The 26,356-nt window shown below is 38.9% G+C and overlaps 1 protein-coding gene across 2 annotated transcripts; it reads right to left on the reverse strand.

Moving 5' to 3' along the window:
* Window positions 1-20,700: 20,700 nt before the first annotated feature.
* Window positions 20,701-25,407, reverse strand: thumpd1 (THUMP domain containing 1). 2 transcript variants are annotated; one of them, XM_084714898.1, is made up of 6 exons: window positions 25,334-25,407; window positions 24,851-25,070; window positions 23,174-23,351; window positions 22,982-23,067; window positions 21,610-21,772; window positions 20,701-21,507 (listed from the first exon to the last, which is right to left on the reverse strand). In XM_084714898.1, the coding sequence occupies exons 1-6, from the start codon at window positions 25,405-25,407 to the stop codon at window positions 21,176-21,178; spliced, it is 1,053 nt and encodes a 350-aa protein (XP_084571024.1). In that variant the 3' UTR covers window positions 20,701-21,175. The 2 variants fall into 2 exon arrangements, with proteins under 2 accessions (XP_084571024.1, XP_084571023.1); XM_084714897.1 differs by lacking the exon at window positions 25,334-25,407 and having other exon boundaries at window positions 24,851-25,320.
* Window positions 25,408-26,356: the final 949 nt, after the last annotated feature.

Raw genomic sequence — 26,356 nt, forward strand, 5'->3', positions numbered from 1 at the left:
GCAGCGAATAGAAGCGACAGACACAGCGTCAAGCTCCCAGGGGTATCACTGCTGATGCATGATACATCATGTAACACATTTTAATGTTAGAGCTGGTTCTAATGGAGGCACTCTTACGTATTTTATTCAGTGTTACGTCGTTGAGTACTGTATAATGAAGCTTTGTATTTCAAATGCTCATTATAAAATTTTAAATCTTTAATCTTTAAACAGTATGGAAGCCCATTTGTGCCAATGCTATGTACTGAGCCATTATAATGACTTAGTGCCTCAAAATAGTGACTTAGTACTTGATATAAAGTTTCCTAGTATTTTTGGATACTAAAATCATTATTCTGAGATACTAACTTGTTGTTTTGAGATAGTAAGTCATTTTGAAAGGAATAATGCACAGTGAGCAGGTTATTATTGAGAAGTAAATCTCAGCAGGTCCTGAACTAGGGCTGAATGATTTGGAAAAAGCATCTAATTGCAATTATTTTGACTGATATTGCAATTGCGATATGATTTACAATATTGAAAGGAACAATCATTTTTATGTCATTGTTATTTTAATTGAAAAACATATTAAAATGGAGATGGTATGTTTATGCAGAGATCTGTACCAAACAAAAAATGTTTCTTTAAGGTGGTACAACATGATGTATACACAAGGACATCTCTGCGGCATGACAATATTTTATTTAAAGTGATATTTTCATGCACATTTTGCCGTTGACAAATAGCGCCCCTCCTACAATTTGAAAATTGCAGTAGCCATGTTTGATAAAATTTTGATTAATTGTTCAGCCATATCTTGAATCATTCTGACGGGGTTTATTTCTCAATAATGACCTGCTCACTGTACATTATCTTACTTATTGCATGGTTACTCACCCCCCAAAAAATCAATAGCTTGACACAAAATATTAATTTAAAAATGCTGCTTAAATGCTGTTGAGATTATTATTATTAGCATTAATGTATGCAGTACTTTTTGTAGTTGTTCCGAGAGCTAATTACTTTATACAATATAAGTGAGAGACTGAGACTGCATTAAACAAATAGCTACTAACAGAGTTAATAGATCGTAACGGTTCTATCTGTCGCAGTTCTATGTCAGAGTTAAATTACGCACAACAGCACCCCTGCCGATATTAACAGGTTATTACACACAGAACGAATTGTAATACAGGCGTTAGCCTTTAAATAGACTCTAATTAGGAGTTATTGCATGATTTGCAATAAGTTGCTTGTACCACAGATTGCCATAAATATGCATTAAAGAGGCAGGATGCGTTGAAAGTGTCAAAATAAAAGAGGCAGACAGAGCAGCAGCACCACAGACAACATGAGCAGGTATCCAGCTTACTTTCCTCCAGGCAGTCAGCAGCCGGTGTGACTGCGAGACAAACCGGAGACAAACCCACATGTCAGCGAGAAACAATGACAGGACACAGTGAGGGTTTTCTTACCTCTCTGAACAGGTGTTCAGTTCACGGAGCCCACCTCCACCGACACAGTGACTGACAGGACAGAGAGAGCACGCCGCCGCCGACACCTGAGCATCCCGCTTGTCACTCTCTTCCTCCTCCTCCTCCTCCTCCTCCTCCGCCGGGCTGTCAGTCAGTCAGGAGCACCGAGCTGCCACCGCTGAGTGTGTGTGTGTGTGTGTGTGTGTGTGTGTGTGTGTGTGTGTGTGTGTGTGAGAGAGAGAGAGAGAGAGAGAGAGAGAGAGAGGGTGTGAAAATGACAGGCAGAGATAATTATATATTTCCTCTCATTACCAATAGATTATACACAGGTTTGGAAAGTAATGGATTACATTAGCAGAATACAAAAAAGGTAATTGTATTCCATTACAGTTACAAATTTAAAAAGGCATAATTAGAATACAGATACCTTCAGTAAAAACTGGGACTATTGGTAGGATTACAGCTTTAAAATAAAGAACAATATACTACCATGCAGAATGCACAGTTCATTATCATGGCTTCTAGTGAAAAATGCTTCACTGGGTGGAAATTTCAACATTTGTTTGTCTTTTAATCAATCTATCAATCAATACATTGCACACAACAAAAGAAGGAACAGCTGGACAATCTAATAAACCGAACAACGAACATAAAACACTTAGATCTGCAACGCTATCATTAATCAACTCTTAAATTAAATTAATAGTCATTTTTTGATTAAAAGAGTCAAAATTCTCTGATTTCAGCTTCTTAAATCTGAATATTTTCTGCTTTCTTTACTCTTCTCTGACAGTAAACTGAATATCTGGTTTGTGAACAAAAAAAGACATTTGAGGACCTCATCTTGGGCTTTAATTAACATTTTTCACCTATTTCTGACATTTTATGGCCCAAGCAACTAATCGATTCATTCAAATTTCTATTTCATTATCTCTCATTCGATGAATATTGGAAATATATATAAAACAAATGGTATTATGTGCTATTTTAACAAACATTTTTAACAAAGAAGTAATACTTGAATTCACTTAAAACAACAGATACAGGTTAAAATCTATTTTGAAAGGCTTAAAACTGACATAGGAGGTTATAACTTGTGTATAATTGTTTATTAATGATTTATATTGTTTGCAACCTAATTAATAACCTATTTCTAACCCATTTATGAATCACTTATAATAATATAGCTGATGTGATAAATTCTGTGCTTTTTTGTAAAATCTTGCAATAAAAGCAGGGAGTGTAAAGTAAAGTAAAGAAATCCTACCAATAACTGACAAAACAATCTAATGAAAAGGGACATTTACTGGCTGTTCTGGAGCTTTTGATCGTCTCATACGATCTTCATCAGCAGACAGAGTTTGCCCAGTTGTCATGGCTGTTGACAGTCTCATCCATTTAGTAGTTTTGGACAGATACTAAATGAACCGGGTAGTGCGATTTGCTGTTTCCAAGGTCAAGATTGAACTTTAGACCTCAGTTAAATAACAATGTTTAAAGGTCCAGTGAGGAAGGTTTACAGGGATCTATTGGCTCAATACCATAGATGTGTGATATAATATTATAGGTGTGTTTTCATTAGTATTCAATCAGCTGAAAATAAGAAACACTTGCTCTAGAGATGGTCTTTTGTTTTTGTTTTTTGCGAGTTTTGCAGCCACCATAGGTTCTCCTACACACTTGAAAGGAAGGGGAGGGTGAGGTGATTTGTTTTCACTTGTTGCAATCTGCGACCTTACCACTAGATGCCACTAAATCCTACACAAAATAAATTAATAAAACACTCTAAAACACTAACCTAACGTTATATTCCAATAACTTGAGTTTGTGCACAAAATGTTAATTAGTGACTGGATCTATTGATTATGAATGTGACATCCAAATCTGTCACATGTCAAATCTCTCTGCTTAAATATAAATCATGAAGAAGCAAAAATATCCCAGTAAACTCAACATGAGTGTCTGAGCACCTGTCGTCAAGGCAGCTTCAGGATTTGTCTCTAGATGACATCATCACTACAGTCTGCTGTTCAGGCAAATAAGAAACGCCTTCAGTTTAAAAAAAATAACACTGTGCTGTAGAATATTAGAAAAAAAACTAACAAGAATACAGTTTTAGAGTTAATTTTCTCTCTTAAAGATGAAGTAAGTAGACCACTGACTCAAACCATGATGTGAAGTGGTTAACACAGTAGTTTACCATGCCTCCTGTAAGCCGTTCAGGCTAGCTGTCCCAGGTGGGGAAGACAGGGTCAGGTGGCTCAGGTGAGGTCCAGTCACCTGTCCTCATGGATGTCCACTCCTGGACGGACATTTCTTCCATTGTAACCTGGGAAACAGAAAAAACCAACGTTAAGAACACAAATTTCACATCCGCGCTATAGCTCTCATGTACAGTATGTCACATTTTTGTAACATTTCTGTAACATTTAGTGGTTGCAGATTGCAGCCAACTCACCTCACCCTCCCCTTCCAAGTGTGTAGGAGAAACTATGGTGGGTGCAAAACTTGCAAAAACTATGAAAGGCCATATCTAGAGCCAGTATTTGGTTTGTCCATTCTGGGCTATTCTAGAAACATGGTGGCTCAACATGGCGGACTTTGCAGAAGAGGACCTGCGCCCCCTGTAGAAATAAATAGCTCATTCTAATGAAACAAAAAACACAACAATTCTTATTTTCAGGTGATTATACATTATAATAGTACAACACAATACCATATTGTTTTACACCAAAATGAGCGCATATGTGATTGCACTTTTCCGATTGCTAGTAGATGAGTTTGCCTTCCCTTTTTCTTTCTGCTGTGTGCTGGACAACCAAGAAAAATCGAGAAAAATCTCTGCACGTTCAGTTCTCAGTACTTTTGTAGCTTCGAACTGAATTTCTTTGGTTTGATGTTTAATCTCTTGATTGAGTAAAAACTTTTAGATAACAAAATAAGGTGTGGCTTTTATTGTGAAAGAATTATAGGAAATAAAATGTGTATCAACACACGTCCAAGCGGGTGCAAACTGTGCGAGTCAAACAGAGTGAAGCCAAGCAGCACATGTGTTTGAAAAAAGAATAAAAGAGTCTGAGAAGTTACTGATGGAGGCATCAAGCTGGAGTCAATAAATATCCCAGACTACCGCAGAGTCATTCGACCCAGGAGTGAATGCTGAACGTACTCTTACCCACGGTTTAAGACAAAAGCCAGATGTTAGTGGGTGTTTAATGGGCTTTAAATCCCCCTGATCTTACACACTGCACCTTTCAAGAAGAACAATATAAAGACGATATCGATAAAGTGAAATAAGAATAAATAATCTGTGATTTGGTCTTTTTAATAACATAAATGGAGCTTAAAAATTGTTCTCATGGTCTGAAAGGCTAATTTTGGCTCAAGCAATTGATATTTCTGCACTGTTCATCTTGACTGAAAAGAACAACAACTTGTTTGGTAATATCCATATTTTTAATTATTTCCTGTATCGTTATTTTCTATTGTGTAAATATCATCTGAAAGCACCAGCAGTCTTCCAAAATTATTGTCTCACACTGATATTTTGCATAGCGATTTTGATGATTTCTGCTGATGTCTTTGAGCAGAAAACCAGTGTGACATTGTTCAGTAAGAGATCCAGAGGAGCCTCTCAGTGGGCAGTAATGAAGACAGGCGGGGTTGTTTGCTGCGGCGTCTTGAGAAAAGGTTGATGAAATGTTTCGCAGCGTGTCTGATTGGCAGACCTTACAGCCAAGCTAAACATGCTTCATTATGGAAATGTATTCATATCACTTTGGCTTATATCCTCAACAGTCAACACACACACACACACACACACACACACACACACACGCACACACACACACACACACACACACACACACACACACACACACACACACACAGGTTCCTGCTGCAATAGGCAACAGGCTGGTGTTGTTATGGCTGCTGCAGTGCCCCCAGAGACAATGAGGAGAGAGCGAGGGGAGACAAAGAGAGAATACTGAGGAAGATGAACTTGACCTTTATGATGTCTTGGTGAGGAGGGGTTGGGGGCATGTTGCTACTTATGAATCTATAATGAATCTCCACTGTCTATGTGTGTCTGTGTGTGTGTGTGTGTGTGTCTGTGTGTGTGTGTGAGTGTTGTAGCGGTCTGAGGTCTTAGCTGAATAAAGGTCATCACCCAGGGGGGCACTAATACACCTGACTGCTCTCTATCTATCTATCTATCTATCTATCTATCTATCTATCTATCTATCTATCTATCTATCTATCTATCCATCCATCCATCCATCCATCCATCCATCCATCCGATCTGAGCTAGCCGTTATGTTGAAATATGCTTATTTGCTTGATACCGCTCATACCAGCATTAGCTTAGCTTAGCATAAAGACAGGAAAGCAGGGTAATACACTTAGAAATAAGGGTTCCAAAAGGGTTCTTTCTGAAGAGCTTAGATTCTAACCAGAACCACTTGCTTGTGAAGAACCCTTTTTGAAGAAAGGGTTCATCAGCGGTTCTTTGTAAGACAAAGCATTCCATTAAGAGGTTTTTTTCATCCAAAGAACCCTTTTTTGAAGAAAGAGTTTTTCAATGATTGTTGAGATCCTCGAAGAACTCTTCTATTTATTTATTTAGATCTTTTTATCTTTTATCTTTTTTTTTCTTGTACCATAATATACAACTGTTGTTAGGAGAACCCCCTTGGTGGGTTCTAGATAGACCCTTGGAATACAAATAGAGGATCATCAAAGATTCTTTGTACCATAATATTAAAAGATTCTCAGTAGAACCCTCTGAGTGGGTTCTAGATGAAACTCTATGGACATAAAAAGATTCTTGGTAGAACCCCCTGGGTGGGTTCTGGATGAAACTCTTGGAATATAAAAGGGTTCTCAATAGAAACCCATGGGTGGGTTCTTGTTAGCACCCTTAGAAGGTGGAAGGTTCTGTACAGAACCCCCAGAGATGGCTCTGGTTAGAACCAATACAGCACAGAAGTGTTATCTGTAGAACCTCTTGCAAGAGGTTCTAGATGAAACGTTCACATATGGTTTTACGAATAAGTATTTATGATAGGTTCATAGTGGAACTTTCTTAAAGGGTTCCAAGTGAAACTTTTATAAGAGGTACTATCAGGAACTAAAAAAAAGGTGCTCCTATGGGGACAAGCAGAAGAACCCTTTATGGTTCTGGTTAGCACTTTTATTTCTGACAGTGTAGCTAGCCCAGCTCTTCTAACTGACCTTAACAGAATCCAGGATTTAACAAAGCCATGTAATAAAATAAAACAAATACATTTAATTAATTCCACTGGTTGAGGAGAACAGAGGACAACACTTCTGTGGTGCTTTTGAATGGGATCGTGTTTATTGTGTTACAGAAGGATTCTATATGAACATCCCCTTCATGTCATATTGACAACACCTGGAAGTTTTCTGAAAGCTTCAAGTTCTCAGTGTCATGTACACGACTTCCCATGTTGTGATTACGAGTAAACGCAGCACTGGATTTATTTTAAGTGTGATTACCCTCCTTTTGAGCTAAAGCTGCATTTTAAAATGTTGAATGGACGACAGTCATATTTATAATGCATGATCAGTATGTCTTCCGTTGGATTTACATTCTCATATAATTTTTTATTGAGTATTTAAAGGACCAGTATGTAGGATTTAGTGGCATCTAGCTATGAGTTTGCAGATTGCTACACTCTCCCATTCCAAGTGTGTAGGAAAACCAACGGTAGCCCTGAAACTCACAAAAAAACGTGAAAGGCTGTATCCAGAGCCAGCGTTTGGTTTGTCTATTCTGGGCAACTGTAAAAGCACAGTTCTTTTTTAAAGTGCTTATTGACTAACGAAAACATACTTAATAAAATTGCATTCCATTTTTGCCATATTTTGACAATATATCCCTGCAAATCTCACACAATGGACCTCTGAAAGAGAAAGTTGATATTTCTCACACCACCAATAGCTAAGCTTAGCATAAACACTGGAAAAGGGAGAAAGAGCTTGCCAGGATATGCACAAACAAATGTAATAAAATCCATCTACCATGAAGGTTTATGCAGAACCGTTTCTTGTTATCTTCATGTGAGCTGGTTGTCTCTACAGAGAGTGCAGATCCTTTTTAACAGTCTGCCATGTTTCTACAGTATCCCAGAATGGACACACCAAACACTGATTCTTGATAGGGCCTTTTACATTTTTTGCAGGCTTGGAAGGGGACAATGAGGTGAGGCGTTTGCAATTTGTATGTTCACCACTACAATGCTACTAAATCCCACACACTGGTCCATTAATATCTGCTTGTATTGGCCATAGGCTTTTCTTACAATATATTGTGACATGTCATAGTAGGAAAAAGCACAGGTGTTATTATTCACATTAACAGTGGCTCTGTTGTATTCAAGTGTCCCAGTAAGACATGACAGTGTGACAGCGAGGCAGTGTGCACAATACAAGGACATAGAAACTCAAGCACCTAAATAGAATTCAGTTATTATTGAATTTACTATTTACACCTGTGTTTTTTTCTGTTGTGTAAATCAATGAACAGGACTGTTTTATGCCAATACTAGACTTTAAAATAAATTTAACATCAATGTGGAAATGAATCACCTGGATTAAAGGTCCAGTGTGTAAGATTTACAGACATTTATTGGAAGAATTAACAGAAATCAAATATAATATTCAGAAATATGTTTTAATTAGAAGTACAATCACCTGAAAATAAGAATTGCTGCTTTTTTGGGTCATCTTAGAATGAGCCATTTATATTTAAAGATAGGCTTCTTCCATGATGTCTGTCATCCTGTTTCATGTTTCACTGGCTCTAGACATGGCCTTTCACATTTTGCACAAGATCTGCGGCCACTGTAGGTTCTCCTACAGGTTTGGAAGGGGAGGGTGAGGCGAGGGGTGTTTGCAATCTGCAAGCTCACCCCTAGATGCCACTATATCCTACTCTTATCCTTAAAGTATGTTTGTAGTAAGTATTTAATGTATTGGATTAAACAAAACAAACAAACAAACAAACAAACAAACATCTTATCTGGTCATTGTAACTATGAGCAGTTCCCCCCCCTGAATTTCCAAAGAATGTATAATATCATTACAAATATATTGATATTGCCATATAAAATCATATACACTGCAGTAGAAGACCCATTATTAGTATTTATTTTCTGTTTCTGTGCCTTATGACAGATTCTAATAGACTGACAGCTTTAGCTAATGAGTAGGAGAAAATTATGAAAATGTTATGCAGCACTCGCTGCAGAGCAACTGGTTTTTGATTAATTATAACGTCAGTGATGCATGAATGATCTTTATCCATCAGCTGATGATCCTTGCTAGCTTGTTTGAACTGTTTGCACAGTCTTAATAAAAGACAGTCTTATGAATTACTCTCCAAACACTGTCCAGCATATGATAAAAACAACGATTTCCAGTGACGGTAAAAGTGGATTAATAATTCTTAAATTGAGGCAAACCCCCTTAGACTACTGAGATGGAGCTTTTTGTCAGTGCGCTGGTCCAGCTCAGGGTCCCTTTGTTCCAGCTGCCAGAGCAGATTTGGGTGTCTGTACGGAGGCCTGTCAGAAACAGGCTTATCTCTTGGGGGCCTCCCAGCACAAAGACCCATTTAGATGCTCACAGGGAGTGAAATCTTCATTATATACCTCTTGAAAGAGAAACAGACCTCTGCTCTTTAAGAAAATTAATTGGAGACAAGTATTTTGTTTGGCTAGGATGAAAGCTACAAAACAAAGGATACGGAGAGTGTTGTACAGTGCAGCCTTTTATTGTGTTTGACATAGAGTAAGCTGGCAGAAATCGATATTTTAGGCCTGTTTAATTCTTTAAATTTAGACAGTCACAGAGCAATAAAGGACATTTAGAGTTGAAGCTTATGTCCATCACCTCTCGGCCTGATTTTGATTTAATCCTACAACTCACTCCATTTTTTTCTTTTTCTTAAAATACTCAAATTAAGTTGCACAGGAGGACGACACAATAAGTGAAATTAATTATCAATCTCAATGGTTTCCATTCATCCATGCAATTGTCCATTTGTGTATCTCTATATCATCCATCCGTCCATCCGTCCACCCACCTATCCATCCATCTGCTGGCCTTTCCCAGCCATGCCTGTAGTAAGAGTGTCAGTATATCTGCCATGGCGTCCTGCTGATGTGTATTGTGACGGGGTTGAATACTCCAGCTACCAATATGGCCTGCACCAATACTGGATTAGCCACAGTGGATTAGCTGGCTGCCCTCCTGCTGCTTATTCAAATATTGTTTCACGTATTGTCATCATTGGGGCAGAGCTGTGGCCCTGTAGCCTGCAAGCTACAGAATATTCTCAAAGAAAAAATGCTTCCATTTCCCCACAAAAACGCATCTGATTTCATTTTTTCTCCGCTAATGTGGAATTTGGACCACTGTGGGTTTGGGGGGGAATCATTCGATGGGTTCGGAGAGCGTCTGCAAGCCCTAGAACGGGGAGAAAAAGGAGGATGGAAAAGATGATGGAAAGCAAAAACCCAACCAGGGCCAAAATCAGGCATGAAAGCGTGCCTTGATCTTTGATACATGGTGTTCTTCTTTTTTCTCCTCTCTCCCTTTCTCTCTTTCACCCTCACACATACACTTGGGAGTCAAGGCAATTGATGTGCTGCCTTTGATGGCAAAGAGAGGCCTATATTAACGGCCAAAAGACCATGATGAAAGGGGCTGAGAAAAAGAAAGAAAATGGGTAGAAAATGTGTTATTAGAAAGAATGGCAACTCATGATAAATACTTGGGATGGAGTGATGGTAACCAGACATCGGGGTGTTGAGGGTTTGATGGTTTAACGGCAGCGGAGGAAATGCTAAGGTAGACGGAGAGCTTACCGTGCTAGCCCGGCGGTACTGGTGGCTGAGGTTGGCTTGGTGGTTCCAGTATGTCATGCTGGTGGTCATCCTGTTAGAATAAGGGGAGTGAACGCACTTGCTGCGTGTCCAGGGTTCTTCCTGGTGATTCGGAGGTCTGGACGCCAGTGGACGTCCCACAGCAGAAGCAGTCGCCATCTTTGTCCCGTTGTTGTCTTGGATATCCTCTCCTGCGTCTTCATCCCTCCCTCTTTCCTTTGATCATGCCTCCCTCCCTTGCTCTCTGCCGTATGACATCATCACGCAGCGGTATCGACAAGCATCAAAGACCCACCGGGCAGGACTGTGTATCTGTCCGTCTGTGCATTTGAAAGGAGTGTAAATATGGAGCATAAAGAGTGCTGTAACCCCCCCGCTCCCCGCATCCACTGTTCTCCTCTCCCTGCAGATGGATGGTTTATTAGGCCAGTACGAAACTATACACACACATGCACACACCCACACCACCCAACTCTCAGACGGGTGTATCCCGAGGCCCCCTGCTGTGCCTGCAGCGTTTGATGATGTGTTTAACCGATTCATTCATCCCCAAAGCTTGTTCCTTTGCGGCCACCATTTTTTTTTCCATCCTCCTTATCCATCTCTCCAAGCTGTTGCAGCAAACACAAACGTGTCCTTTGGTCAACTTTGTCGCTAAATGACAGTTAATTCCTTCTCAAACTGATCTCCTGCTTGCGTCGACGCCCCTCCTTCCTCCCACTTTGACTCTCATCCCCTGCTCTTTCTCTCTTACCTCTTACAGCTGGTGGGTACCATTTCCAATCCTGTTAAAAGTTGTATGTCCTCTTGAGGAGCCCTTCTGTCTGTCTGTCATCTGCCTGAAAATCACATATACATGTTTCACTGTCACACTCTCAATCCTCTGCGGCAGCTGTTATCCAATCCAATGAGGTCCTCAACGCCAAAACACACATAATTAGCAACAGAATGAGTAGCTTTGACCAACATTCATGTACCAGCAAACAGAATAAAAGCAATCAACTCTTTACTACTATCAGCATACATTTGGCATACATTTTATTTAAATAAGAGTTAACAAACAGTAGTCTTGTATTTAATTCACAGCGGCAGAGAGCAGTATGGAAACAATTAGAGAAAAAAGTGTTAAAAGTAAATATTTCCTCGTCACTGTCACCTTTCTTGCTCTTGGTGGAAATTGTTGAGTCTCTCTTAATTATATTATAAAGAGTCGAGTCTAGGCTGCTCTTTATAAAAAATGCTCTGAGATAACTTCTGATATCATCTGGCATTGTATAAATAAAACTGACTTGAGATGACTCAAAGAAACTGTACAACAAATAGGTTGTAATGCATGATTTTATTACTTTCAAATAAATATTTTAGCCAAATTGAATCACCAGAAGTGGAAAAAAAACTGTACTACAAGTACAAGTACTGTTACATTACTGAAATATTACTCAACTACAAGTAAACCTACTGGTATTAAAAAACACTTAAGTACAAAGTATTCTAAAAATAAATACTCAGAGTATTTGTTACTGCTGATGTTTAACACACTCATCAGTAGCAGGTGTTCAGTCAATAAGCGTTTCTTTTTCTCCAGATTTTCAGTAAATTACTTCCAGTCCTGCTCTGGTCTACTCAGTGCTCACACTCAACTCTCCAAACCTGCGACTGCTGCTGCGTTTTTTTTTTTTTTTCATCTATATTTGTCATCGGTTTGCAGTGGGTTAGCTTTCCTGACTACAAAAATGCAGATGAAAGGTTATGATATTAATTTAAATTGTATTGCATACTCTATTATGATTTTTTAGATTACATAGTGAAATGCTGCTTAAGTACGAGCACAATTACAGAAAAAAATCTAAAAACACAAATACCCCCCAAAATGACTTACAGTAATCTGAGTAGTTGTTATTAATTTCTTCCACCTGTGTTAACCACAACACATCACATGAATAAGAGTCAAAAAATGACAGCTGTTAAGGTAGGCTAATTATATTTTAGCCAAACTAGTTTAGCTGTTTGTTGTTGTTTATTTCCCATCATGACTACATTTAGCTACTGCTGCATTAGCTGTATTTAGTCATGTGAATTCAGATTAGATAGATTTAGCACAGATTTAGATGAACTGTAGCTATCTCAGCTAGCTTTCACTTGATACAGCCAATGTGATTATGTTTTATCCACCTTGTTAGCTAATTATTGCAAATTTACATTCTGTTTCGCAGAGTTTCAGATTTCTAGACTATAATAGCTTTAAATAGAGAAATAAATAAAACCAATGTCAAAAAGTCTGGGCTTACCTCAGTCTTAACAGATGATGTAGTTACTGTGTTTTAGCTTTGTTGTACAACATAGTCCAAACATTTCATTTAAGGCTAAGCAGCTATCTTTGGTATGTAATAAAAGCTGTAAAGTCAGACTTTTTCTCCCTGAGGTCCCTTTGGTGCATGGCATCCCGCTTCTTTCTCTCTGCTCCTCACCGTCTCACTAACCGTATTATTTTTGCACATTTTACAGATTAGATAAAGTTGACTTCAGAATCCAACAATATGATATTGTACTGTATTTTGCTAATAGCTAGTAAGCTAATGCTAACAAACCCAACACAGATTAAGGACCTGTTTTTTTCTCAAACAGAGAATGGGGATGTGTTTCACAGCTGTACATGATCTATTACCATGGTAACAAGATCTGAAAACATCATTAGCATGAAGATTGATAGGGTGGATATTAGTATTGAACTCTAACATAACTTATGTGGTGGAGTTTTTTTCTCCACCTCCTTCACCTGAAAACAAGGACCCCAATGAGACGCGGGCTGCTGACGGTGAGATCGACACCAGCTGGAGGGATGACAAAGGGTGACAAAGAGGCATGACAGCTCGGCAGCTGTGCAAGCTCAGGGGGTAAAATATAACTTAAGCTTCTACTATAATCATATGTCATAGTTTCATTTTAGTCAGTGCTTACATTTTTTCACACACAACTGAGCACAAAATTAAGTTAAGCCTATTTATCAAAAAATAAAATAAAATTGATAAACAGTGTGATCAATCAATATTGTCAGGAAATGACTCAGAAAAATATGACCAGTCAGAAAAATGCCAAAATGTATGTATCAGTGTACTATCAAAGTGACCTACTTCAGAATAGGGGTTTGTAAGATAACAATTTATTAAACACACCTGTACAATCTAATGCAGTCCAATACAAAAGTCTCCCTTGAAGATGTTTTTGGTGACACTGTAGGAAAAGTGTTAATTCAATTGTATGTTTTAATATTGAGATCATAGTTAAAATTCACGTGCTGGACAACATTATATTGAGACGTGTTTCTTCTGTTAAGCAAACCCTAACCCTAACCCTAACCCTAACCCTTACCCTCATGTGTGTAAATGGGAAGGTCAAAAATAAGGAATATTTCTTAGCAGGTTGCAGTCCAGCACAACACCATATTTAATCATGACCACATTACTACACATTTATTGAATTTACCAACAATGTCATAAAAAATTGGGCATTATAAAATGTAGAGCTGGGAGATATGGACATGGACAATGGATATGGACAATGTAAATATTGCAGCAATATTGTAAAGGTGACAGTTGGTGCTTTCACATAATATTAACATAACGAGATTTTAATAAATCATGATCATGATATAATGATTAAGTGGGTGACGACAAGGCATAGAACAGCCAGAACAGTCCGGTAAGTTCAGGAAATTACATCACTTAACTTTAATGCAGCCTTTAAACCCAAGAGACAGACAACACTATCTACTCTCATGTCATGATATTGATGTAACACAGAAATAGTGTCCTGCCCTATTGTAAAAGTAGAATTTATTGCAGGGATTTTGTTTTGTTTCTGCATTAGATTCTATAGCTGTACCTAATAAAGTGGTAACTGAGTGTACGTTGCCTCTAGAAATTCCTAACCAACTATACTGACTGTAATTACATCTTAAGAGTCCTAAAGTTATATGCTGAATTCTTTCTTTGTATTTGCAGACGAAGGGCAAATTCATTCAAGTCTCATTAGTGAAATAGGGCTTTGATCCACTTCCTCTTAGCAGTGATCATTAAATAGAAAGAAGTGTAATTAAAGCTTTTTAGAGTCAAACAGCTGATGCCCTCGTCCCACCTCCTCTCCATAGTCTGCTGTTCTTCTATTTTCCCCGGGTTTTCATTCACGTCTTTACTCCACACGCTGCCCTGCTGCCTCTCTGCCCCCACATCCCCTCTCCTGTCTAACTAATTGTCAAGGTTCTTGTTAGCATTATGCTAAAATGCGTCTCCCCGCAGCAGAAAGCCACCCAGCGATATGGAAAGCACCCTCGGCAAGGATTATATCACTCGTGAGAATTGAGTGGAATCGAAAGGGAATAACTGCTCCTGAATTTCCTCTCTCTCTCTCCATCAACTGTTTCTCAGCTATTCCTAAAAACAAGCCCTCTTCCTCTCCGTCGTCACATAAACAGTGATTTACATTCAAACAGCAACTTCATCCCAGGTATTAAGAAAACTAATTTCACGACATTAATAGAGACCTTAAAAATGCCCACTTATTTCCTTCACAAATTACTTCCCATAATCCTAATCAACTAAATCCGTCTGCTGATTGCTCCCCTTCTGCAGGGGGACAAATGCGAATGTTTGGAATCAATACGAGCACTCTTGGCCTACCTGTAGGATTGTTGGGGTAACAGCTAATAGCACCAAGCTGACAGGCTGGAGAGGGTTGATAAGCATTTCTCATTACTGAACCCCATTCACACAGCTGGCTGCCACACACACACACACATACACACACACGCAGAGTCTCTCAGAGAAATAGATGTCCTCCAAGCCATATTCCCATCACTGTAACAATAGATATAAATAAATAAAGAAATCATCGGCGCATGCATCTATTGACTATGCATGTGTGTGACAAAAGAGAAAGCATCTGGAAAGCTACAAACTGACACCTAGAAACAGAAAAGCCTCACTATACAATAGCCGTGCAGTAAATACCACGAAAGCTCGTAATGACTTTGTGTTGTAGCTGCAGTCAGACGTCTGGGCTTAACCCAGTGGTCATTTCTGAGGCCATAATTTGTTATCAGAAAAATACCACATTCAGTGTCCATCAGTCAGCGGTGGACTTCTTGTGAGAACTTTGCGAGGTGCCTTAAGTGCATCCAGCACGTGTTTGGTGTCCATCTGCTCCTTCTCCCGCCAAATTCCCAATTGCCTCTGTGTGTGCGTGTGACGTGCATTTTGTTAGGAGCTAATCTTGCATGCTACAGTTATTTTGTGCACATTCATGACTGTATGCTGACAGATTTCTAGGATTCAGAGTCATTAAAAAACCTTTGAAAACTTTTCTTTATGGCTCCATGCCAGCAATGGCTGTGGCCTGAGGCATTATGCTTTCAGGCCATCCCATTCTTATGAACGTCCTGCTGTACCTCATGAACGCCTTGGGAGAATTTCTTCAAACTTTGTACAAATGACCACTTGCATTCAAGGATTAAGTGACTAGATTTTGGTGGTAAAAGGTCAAGGTCATGATGAACTCAATACACAAATTTTGGCCATAATTCGAGAGGAGAGGAGAATGAGGAGAACAGTGCCGCCCAAATAGGCGGAATTAACATGATCCTTGATGGCCAGCTCAAAGTTCAAATTATTTCATCTTATTTATACCGTGGTTGCTGCTGACCTTTCAAAGTGCAACCAATGAGAAAACATGAACGTGACGTAGCCAGAAGCGGCAAATGCAAGCAGGGCAGGTAGAGAATGAACAAAAACTCATGCTCTGTGTTTCAAAGCTCCCTGAACTCAATGATGCAATTTTAAAAACACATCACAAGCTTGCCAGGAAACGTAATGCATGGTGAATTGTCAGCAGTCAGATACGGCTACCAGATTCGTGATTAGGCATGCAGGCTTAGCTGTTGATGTACGTTAGCTATGTCAGGCAGACATCATGTATACCTGTGCTGCATGCTTCTGGAAGTCTACCTGCGCCCCACCACGCAATGAACAAAAAGCAAATTTCTTTTTATCTAAAGGCAGCTTAAGGCTGTAGTAGTAAAACCCATGAGTGCAATGACTCAGGAAAGGGTGAGTTTATTGCTTCTAAATTAAAATTTTTATTTGTAAGAGCAAGAATGCCATCTCTTTAGACCGTAAGTTGCATGCAAAGAGACATGCTGCCAAACATGTTGGGGAATTTTCTGATTTTAGGTAGCGTAATAACTTTTAACAGACATAGTGTCTCTCTTCTAGACAGCAGATGCAGCTGTCTTCTCCTTTCAGTTAAACAAAGGGAACAATTTGATAGTGTTGCTATGGCAGCTGAGGCCTTAGAGGTGTTTGTCTTGTCTCTCTGAACGGAGGAGACGTAACTGTGATCTGGTTTGGATAACACTGACCCTGAGCTATGGAGCCAAGGGTGCTAAGCTGCTGGATTTGCAGACCAATAGGCTGATTCGATATGCCATAGATGTGCTGGGCCTGACTTTATTTGGGCATTAGGTTAATCATGACCTTATCTGTGAAAGTTTAAAGACTATCTCAGATGACCGAAACTACAGAATTGAAGGGAACATGAGGACGAAGCGTGTGCTGATTATTTCTTCATTCTTCTTGGTCAAGGTTTATTAAACCAGTTGAAGTGTAAGACATACTGGACTGCTGTGTACTTTCTCCTTTTAATGTACGGGTGAAATATAAAATCTACAACAAAACAAGCAACATGTCTTAATCAGCCTCTTACTATGAGCAATTGGTCTTCCATAAACATAGTAATTTTTTTGGCAAAGTTTGATCAGTTTTGGTTATTTCACATGGCAGATTTCTGTTTTTGCCTGTGCTCTTCTCACTGGTTTGCAGTGGGCAGGGTTCTGTTAGAATAGGGGCTGTCACATAACTCCATCCAACAGTCATAATTTAGCAATATTTTAAATCAAAATATGACAGTTGTTGGGTTTGTTTGTTGTCAGGCCACTGTCAATCAAACTGAAGAAGAAAATTTAAAATTGAAGTTCTAATGAAGCAGATAAGTTGAGTTGATAAACAAATAACTTTAAGTCTTTTGTGACTCCATGTAGCCATAAAGAAATCTGTAAGGTTATCATGCAATGCTGAAGTAAGTGAAAGTGGAGACCTGGAGTCCTTGAAAAGCTCTGAAGTTCAACAATTTGAGCCTTGTTCGTTGTTCATTCTGCACTGTGGGAGCGACGGCTACAGTTGTGAGGGGGGGGGGTTGAGGCCATTGTTCGGGATAAAGTGAGACAAATGAGACCCTGGAGAGCACTACTTAGCCACTCATAAAGGTCAGATATGGAGCCACACCAATGGATGCTAATCCTGACCCCGGGGACCGTTCGCACATGCGCCTGTGGATGCAATTGTTTCACAGGCCTGTGACATTTAAACCCGAATAAGCGACAATCCTGGGCGGCGGAGCTGTGTGTGGACGTGTTTGAATGGCTGTTTGACTGGAAAGCAGTGGGCTTTAGTTCCCACTGAGGTTTAATTAGACATGGCCGTGGGGGCAATTAAAACATCAGAGGCTAATTTCTCATGTAGACGACACCAAGTGGTTAGTACTGTAAATATTCTCTTGATTTTGATTATGTTGCTCCTGGTTAAACATTTAAAACTGTCAGTGTCTACAGAATACTTTTTATAAATTGAATTAAAACCCATTCACCAAACAATGATAAAAAAAAAAATACCTTGGCATCTGTGGGAAATTACATTTTTATTATTATTTTTTTTAAGGTACAAGGATTTCATCTTCCAACAGAGATATCATTAAGATGCCACCACTGTGATATCATTATGAGGCATCACTGTACGTTAGCGGTTATGTAGGCTAGTCACACACTCTAATTGGTATTGTACTAATAACACTCTGGCAGGCTGAAAACATCCAATCCTTTCCCCTTGTGTTTCAGCTATAAGCTTGTCAGCAGGTCACACTGATTGGGGCACCTGAGAGTCGGTGGCAATGCAATTTGTGAGTTTTAGCAGAATACAGTGGAGATAACGACTGACGGGTCACAACAATAGTTCAGCTTGAGTGTAATGAGCAGAGAGAAAGTCACAGTTCTGTTAATGCTTGTGTGTGTGTTGTGTGTGTGTGTGTGTCTGTGGAAGTCTTTACAGCGATTAATGCCTTCACTGAGTGACAGCGCTGTGGTCATACTGCACCATTTTTGCTCTCGGGAGCATATTTAAGTTTCTCTTAATTTTAGATATTCAGTTTTGATGTGTCTGTGAACAAAGACAAGATCTCCTGGTAATATCTTCAAAAGACAAAGCATAAAACTGTTCCTGACCTTTGCAGAAAGGCTCGGTGGACGCAGAGGGGACTCTTGATAATTCTGCAGGAACGTGAGCACATGTTCTGGCTCAAACCTGTAAACCGAATAGATGTAAAACTCATGCATGCATGACTCACACAAACAAGGCACGTGCCAGAAAGCAGCTCTCATTTTTTTCATATTAGTCATGCCACCAGTCTGATCCAGCCTGAAATATCTTCATCTACCTGATAGATTGCCATAAAATTGAACGCACACACTGATGATCCCAAAAGAGTAAATCCTACTGACTTTGTCTGATTTTGCATCGTCCAGTACATTGGTTTATGAACAAATACCTGCAGAACTAAAGGCGCTCTCATCAGCCTCTGCTGTCCTTGTGTCTGATGCTAATAAGCAAATCACCCGTGCAATGTTTTCAGTATTCTTGGTGTGTAATTTCTAGCTTTGAAAGATCTGTATGTGATACTGCATGATAACTGTATTTGTGCTGCTATGCCAACTGTGTTTTCTTGAGTACCCAAGACACATTTATCCTAAGGCAGAAAACAAAGGCTTAATCTGATCTAAATCTTAATGTTAGCAGGCAGCTTAATGGGCTACACAAATCGAGCGTTCATATGCTCCTCAGATGGTCCCAGTTCCCATGATGGGAAGTCATTATTACGACTGCGGTGACTGCATGCTCATGAGCTTTAAGTTGTAAAGTGGAAACAACATGGCTGCTGCTAAGAGTAGAGGGCACTAAGGGACTTGTTACCAGGTAACCTATGTAACAAAATTGTCTCAGATTTTTCAAGTAGTTCTGACTTGAGGGGGCGTTCGCATGAATATTTCCGGTCAGAAAATCATTTTACGCATTATTCTGGCACCACATGAATGCACCACACAATGGTGGACCTGGGTTTTTTTTCAATACAACACTAATTAGTGTCCCTTCACATAGTCATGTCAAATGCAGTGTGACAATAACGTCCTACTGCATCCTGTTGCATTTTGCAGCATGCAAGCCTCCGTCTATTCTGACCCACAATCATCTGCACTGCCAAGACTGACTGACCCCGCTGACAGCACAGACAGATGACAGCTCATTAATTGCTTTCCAAATCACACTTTCTTTGAACAAATATTTCTTTTTTAATTCACGTCATGCTACAGACTGTAACAGATGTATGACCAAGAAGGTAAAAGATCGAGGCACAGTGTTATGATGAAGTGGTATTTTCTGATTGTCTGCATAATGCATGCAATGGTTCAGATTTTGCAGGGGAGCTGGAGTGCAGTCTTGTAACTTCATTGATTGAGTTTTTGTATTTCTGAGAGAGAGAGAGAGAGAGAGAGAGAGAGAGAGAGAGAGAGAGAGAGAGACTGTCCTGGAAGTTTCTCATGCACAAAAAAAATGATTAACAATAAAACATGACAAAATATGACAAATTTTATTGAGTCTTGTTATCACTCAAAAAAACTTAACCAAGTCTCCAAAGATACATGGATGTTTTTTGGCATTACAGGTTGTAAAGATGATCACTTTTGCTGTCAAATACATGTAAGATATCCCATCTATGAAATTACGAGGCGTGTAATCTTTTTAAACCAATATGAATGCCTATACTGCTCACGATTCCAGCCGCAATACATTGACAGAATTATGTGAAGCAACTATTTGTAGCAGAAGGTGCTGCTGCAAAGAAAATTGGCAGATTGCATCAAAGATTTTGATAAATGATTCATCCATAAACAATTACCACAGTGCACCTGCCACACAGATGTCCCTGTCTCCACAAAACAAGGGATTACCTCCATCTTGTGGCGCAGAGAAGAACTGCCAGCTCATTGATGTGGTAAACAATGTCAAACTGAACACACATGATGAGAGAAACAAGATCACAGACACCCTCTTATACCTCCATCATGTTTATGTAAATTTGACTCTTTTTTCTTCTCTTCTACTTTCCCTCTCTGTCATATAAATCACTGAATCATGATGTACCATAAAACGAGTAAAGGATATGTTGCAAAAACAGTCAAACACACAAGTTGTTTTAATTCAGGAACTGCTTTAGGAAAGACCAGTTACAAAACATGTGACACGCCAGTTAAACCCGAACAAAACTCTTTTTCTTTGGAGTAAAAATGCAAAAAATTAAAATGACAATGAAATTGAAAATCAAATTCAGCATTAAAAAAGATATGCTGCAGGATAGTAACATGTACAGTCAATTCAAAAATCACTGCTGTTTAAAATGGACATCTCAAAACTGGAACCAATGCATCATAGATATTTTACATAAAAAAAGACATTAAATTATATGTGGATTCTGTTTGATCTTGTTATTTCCTTGAGTCATGTTATGGGTTGTAAAAAAAATGAAATTATCTTTGCTTTTTACCTTCTATTTAAAATAAAAGCACAACAATATAAAGCAACTTGAGATGTTTTTAAAGAAATGTTCAATCTAACTCACAAACTAACAGTCAATTTTGCTTATTAAGAGCTCTTACTCGCCATCACCGTCTCCCTTATCGCCCTCCTTGTTATCCTGTGGCACATTCTTGTCACCGTCCTCTTCGTCTTTTTTCTCCTCTTTGTTTGCCTCCTCTGCGTCGTGTTTCTCCTTCTGCTCAGCTGCATTCGAATCCGTTTTGGCTGTGGTCACGTCAGGCTTTGGCGTGTCCTCTTTCACGACTTCCTGGACATTGTACTTCCTATACAGTGTGTAGTCTTTGACCACACTGATGCAACACACAGCTTTGATGACCTCAACAATGACTGTCAGTTCTGGGTTGGTCAAGTCAACCTTGTTCTTCGGGTTCAGCTTTCCTACGAGACCTGCGAGGGTTGAAAAAGTTTCAGTGTCAGTTTTGTTTGCTGAGGATCAGAAAAGGGTTTTCATTTACTTTTTATTAATATCATAATATTAGCCAACACTACCTGCAATAGATTTGATGATTTCGTCCCTCTTGTTGTGGCTGCTGTTGCGGGCCTTGAAGGCGATCTGGTAGGTAGCACAGTTTGGGGTTTTGAACCACGGCTCCAGAAAAGTGGTCAGGTACTTCACCATGTCATCCTGGAAGGCCTTGCATGTTCCAGTTACCTGCATGAGACGAAAACAAGAATGAGACACTGCGGACGAGAACCTGATACTTTCAGTATTTTAGTCTCAATGTATAGTTATAGAATAATTCTGATTGTTCTGAAAGGGATTAAACAACTAGAGCTCGTTTCAAAAAAACACAAGAGGCGTGACAATTAATGATGCAATGTGAAAAATAATTTGGGCCGTTTTAAGTGTTACCTGCAAATGTCAAATAACTTCTGACACACATCATTTGTCTCATTTGTAATAAGGACACAAGCTTATTATAGTAGTTGGGATTATCTGAAGTGTTGTTTAATGAGGCACCAATACCTGATACCTCCTTTATGGCAAAAAGAAAAATGATAATAAACTGAACTGAGATGGTGAATGAGCAAATATGTTTAAGCATTTTTGATATTATCAAATCTTAGCTTTCTATCGTTCTAAACATGTGTTGAAGTATCAATACTTTTGACAACCTCATGAGGTACTTAATCATAGTCAGTGTATTACTTACTGTAGGTGGCTGCCGACACACCTGCAGTTTGGGGAAACAGCAGGAGTACTGGTGTAGGACTAGTAGCAAAGCAAAGTATGCCTGTGGACAGCCTGTCCTGATGGGAAACCATCATTATATAAGCCAAACTTCGCTCTCCAAACCAACCAGACTCCACTAGTGACATCAGTCATTTTACCTCACAGAACATGGGAGTTGCTGGTTTACCACGGCCTCATGTGTGACTTCAGTGTTTTAAAAGGTTACTTTGAATTCACAAGTCACACAATAACACAAACTAACTATCAGATCGAGGCGGCGGTAGACCAGCAACTCCTGTGTTCTGCACGGTAGAATTATAGATTTGGCCAATGAGGTCTGGTTGCTGTGGAGAGAGCAATATTTGGCTGGTGGTGGCTGTTAGAAAAGGCCGTCTGACGGCAAGATCAAGGAGAAAATATTCTAAATATAGCGTTCACTTAAACTGATATTGATTTCTTTTAGGTGGCTAAAATACATTTTGCTGCAGACCCTGTCCACAGATGGACATTACTTAGCTTCCATGTTGGTGCTCTGCTCTGCTTCTCCAAACTGGGGACGTCTCGACCCTCATCTACTGTAGTTAACACACTGACTATTGGTAAATACCTCATTCAACCCCACTTCAAATAATCAGAACTACCCTTTCTAAGTCACATGTATCGACCAATGTGGTTTTAGTTTCTCACTGGTAGCATCCGAAGGATCACGCGTGACTTTTTTTTCTTGGTGGTGTGAAGATCAGACAGGATGTGATGAACCAGCTTGTCAGATTCTAGGAGCAGAAAAACAAAAGAAAAAAACAAAAGCAAACAGTGTCTAAAATAAAACTGAAAGCCAAAAATAAAGATCACATGAAAGGGCTCTATAAAAGGTCTTACCTAGATTATGTGTTTTGATGAAGATGACGTTGTTCGCTCCACTCTCCAAAGCCTGGAAGCGCCTCTCCTGTTTACCTCCAGATGCTTGCAGCTGTGCCACTTCCTTCTTCAGCGCTTCTTCAACATCTTCCTCCTCAGCCTCCTCTTCTTCACTGCTGCTCCCATTATTTTCTTGCATCTGTGATCACAGGTGGCACTTTATTAACACTATATTAAGGTAACATGTCATGTCAGTCAAGCAATTCCCCTCACAGTTTGAGTGCAAGGTGATGTCATTCAAAAATGTTTTTCAAATCAACAGATCAAAATCCAAAGATATTCCATTTATGATGATATAAAACCTAAAATCCCATTTTAATGCTATTACTGCTTTATTTGGGGTGACACCTTCTTTATTTAATCTCTCTTCCTCTAAAAAGGACATGATTTAATTCACTTCTCAGTAGGACAAGAGACTGATATTGTTAAAATGATAATCCCCGACTCTCCCTCTTCATACACATTGAATTTTAGATTTGCTATATTTCCTTAAATTAGAAAACATTAGATTGTCCTTATCTGGTTCCTAAAATTTGTAAAGATTTGTCTTTTATACAGCAAGAGTAATGCCCTTCAGACTGTTTGATACCAAGGTATCTTTTGACGTAGGAATGTCTTTTTTTTTTGATTAATATAGTCACCTTGCACTTGGTCTAATTGCTTTTGGGCTTATTCTTTAGATATGTTTGCATTTACTATGGTTGATTATATTTTTTCCATTGAAGAGGGTGGATGGGGTTCTATTTACAGTTATTCAGAGAAAATCAAAGTTTGAAATGAGGAATAAAACAAGCAATTCCTCAAATTCAATAAGGGGGAACAAACAACATTTTGGGAATATTTTGGTTGAGAGATTACTTCACCAGTTAATCAATTAAACCCAAACGGCTGTTGATAGTTAATTTTTCTGTCAACCAACTAATTGATCAACAGTGTCAGCACTATTGCAGATTACTGGATTTAATTTAGTTCATAATTAGTGGCAAAACACTAAGAGACAAGAAATGGGTAATGAAAAAGTGACAAGCTTGACCTTGAATACCAAGTCTACTGTCATAGACTTATCATTTAATGTACACCAGGTTTTGACAGATCGGGTAAAAACTGCATTTGTATTCTATGCACCCTGGACATGGAATAATCTACAAACAGATCTAAAGTTGGGCACATTTATAATCAGTTGATTAATTTAATGGCATGATTAAGAATGTTATTGCTTCTTTTTTGGGAGGCCACTGTTTTGAACAGATCCTTGTTTATTGTACATCATGTTGTATATGGTGCATTTTACTGTTTTGTGGTTTTGAACGGCAGCTACCTTGGCCATGTCTCTTGTAAAAAAAAAAGAAGAGGTTTTTAATCTCGATGGGACTTCCTGATAAAATAAAGGTAAAGTAAATATTAAATAAATAGGAATGTGCATAATTAAACGTACTTACTCTGGCTACCTCTGTGCAATACTCAAAACCAATATGTAATATTAAATAAAATGAAATAAGGTGAAACATGCACTCGAGTCTTAACTTTCCTACAGCTGTAACAGGCTGCAGGTCACCTGCTGAACTTGTAGAGTAGGACCAACGTTAAAAAAAGGCCTCGTCTATAAGGATTAAAACATCCAAGTGTTTCTGGACTCACCTTCTCGGGTCCGTACAGCTTGTCGGCGTATTCATTGAGCAGGTTGAAGGCCTCTGCCGTGCACTTCCTCTCGTTCATGTTACATGTGATGAGGATCCCCTGCATGCCCACCTCCAGCTCCCGGGAGCCCTTCCACCGCTTGTTGTGGTGTCCGACCACGTACCGCTTCTTGCTCCGTTTCCTCGACTCGTTCGCCGCGGCAGACATGTTGGCAGACACAGGTCAAAATGTTGTGAAGTAATGAAAGCAGGAGCAGCAACAGCAGAGGGCTACCGTCTTGTTTTGGTTACTCCCCCCACCACCTCGGATTTACTAGCCGTTAGCTTAAACAGTTGAGGCTAACACCGGCGCTCAGACACTTTGAAGCTGCAGCGACTACAGCAGAGCCATGTGAAGTTTACTAAATGATACGAGCTGCCTCTCTGGACATGTGTTCAAGTCGGAACTGCAGCTGTTTCAGCGGACGAGCTCTCATTCAGTCACAACATAGCACGTTTTTGGTTGTCCTGTACGGAGCGCGAGGAGGGACATAAATCATCGGCGTAGCAGCGAAACATCGTGTACTTTGGAAAAATTGGCAATTTTATACAGAGTAGCATGAGGGTCGGACATGAGAAAAAAAATAATTAGATAAAGGAGAGTTTTCGCTTTATAGATTTTGGAAATAAAGTTGAAATGTCGAGAATAAAGTTGAAATAACATTTCGATCCTAAAGTCAAAATGTTATTGCAAACAAACAGAAAGAAGAAGAAAATATTCCTTATTTGATTATTTTTTTTTATGCCTGGAGCTAATACTAAAAGTGTGACTTTAGTCTCCACTATTTGACTTTATTAATATAATGCACAATAATAATGATAATAATAATATAATGACAATACTACTACTACTACTACTACTACTACTAATAGTAATATAACAACAACCACAACAACAATAATAATAATAACAAAATAAAATAACCTCCTCTCATTTTTCCCTTAAGCCTTACCCTAATACTTTTCCATATTATACCCAGGGGTGGAAGAATTAATTGACTGATTTTATTTTACAAAAGATTTTTTTTTGCACAATTTTTCAAAGATTGTCAACAGTAAAGCGCTTATTTCCATTGTGGTCCAGCAGATGATGAACTTACAGCTCAAAAACACACAAAATACAATATAACAGACTTTATATAAAGCACTTTGCAATTACTCCACTAGAAGAAAAACTAATGCATTACTTCCACATTAACGAGTGTGTTGCATTTTAGTGATAATTTTAACCACTTTTTATACTCTTGGATAGTTTAATTTACAGCAATGCATCATATTTACATAAACTGTAGTGTTGTTGTGGGAACCACATATCTCTAGACATCCAAGAGGAGTTTTAAATCGTTAAATTTATTTTCAGAAGTAGGAGAATTTTCTTAACCTGTAGATCAACACTTCATCCCTCGGTCTGATAGAAAAATTTACTTTCAAAATCACCAAATTTGGAGATGCACTGTTTTGGACAGGA

Source organism: Lutjanus erythropterus, chromosome 3 (genome assembly GCF_056507025.1).
Source record: "Lutjanus erythropterus isolate fLutEry1 chromosome 3, fLutEry1.hap2, whole genome shotgun sequence".
Classification (NCBI taxonomy): Eukaryota; Metazoa; Chordata; class Actinopteri; order Lutjaniformes; family Lutjanidae; genus Lutjanus; species Lutjanus erythropterus.

Excerpts from the sequence above, each read along its gene's own strand:
- thumpd1 (XM_084714898.1), bottom strand. The coding sequence starts at position 25,407 with ATGTTTCGCTGCTACGCCGATGATTTATGTCCCTCCTCGCGCTCCGTA. Across the intron at positions 23,352-24,850 it reads AGCTGTACGGACCCGAGAAG|ATGCAAGAAAATAATGGGAG; the intron begins GTGAGTCCAGAA and ends CTGTGATCACAG. Across the intron at positions 21,773-22,981 it reads TGATCCTTCGGATGCTACCA|GTAACTGGAACATGCAAGGC; the intron begins GTGAGAAACTAA and ends CGTCTCATGCAG.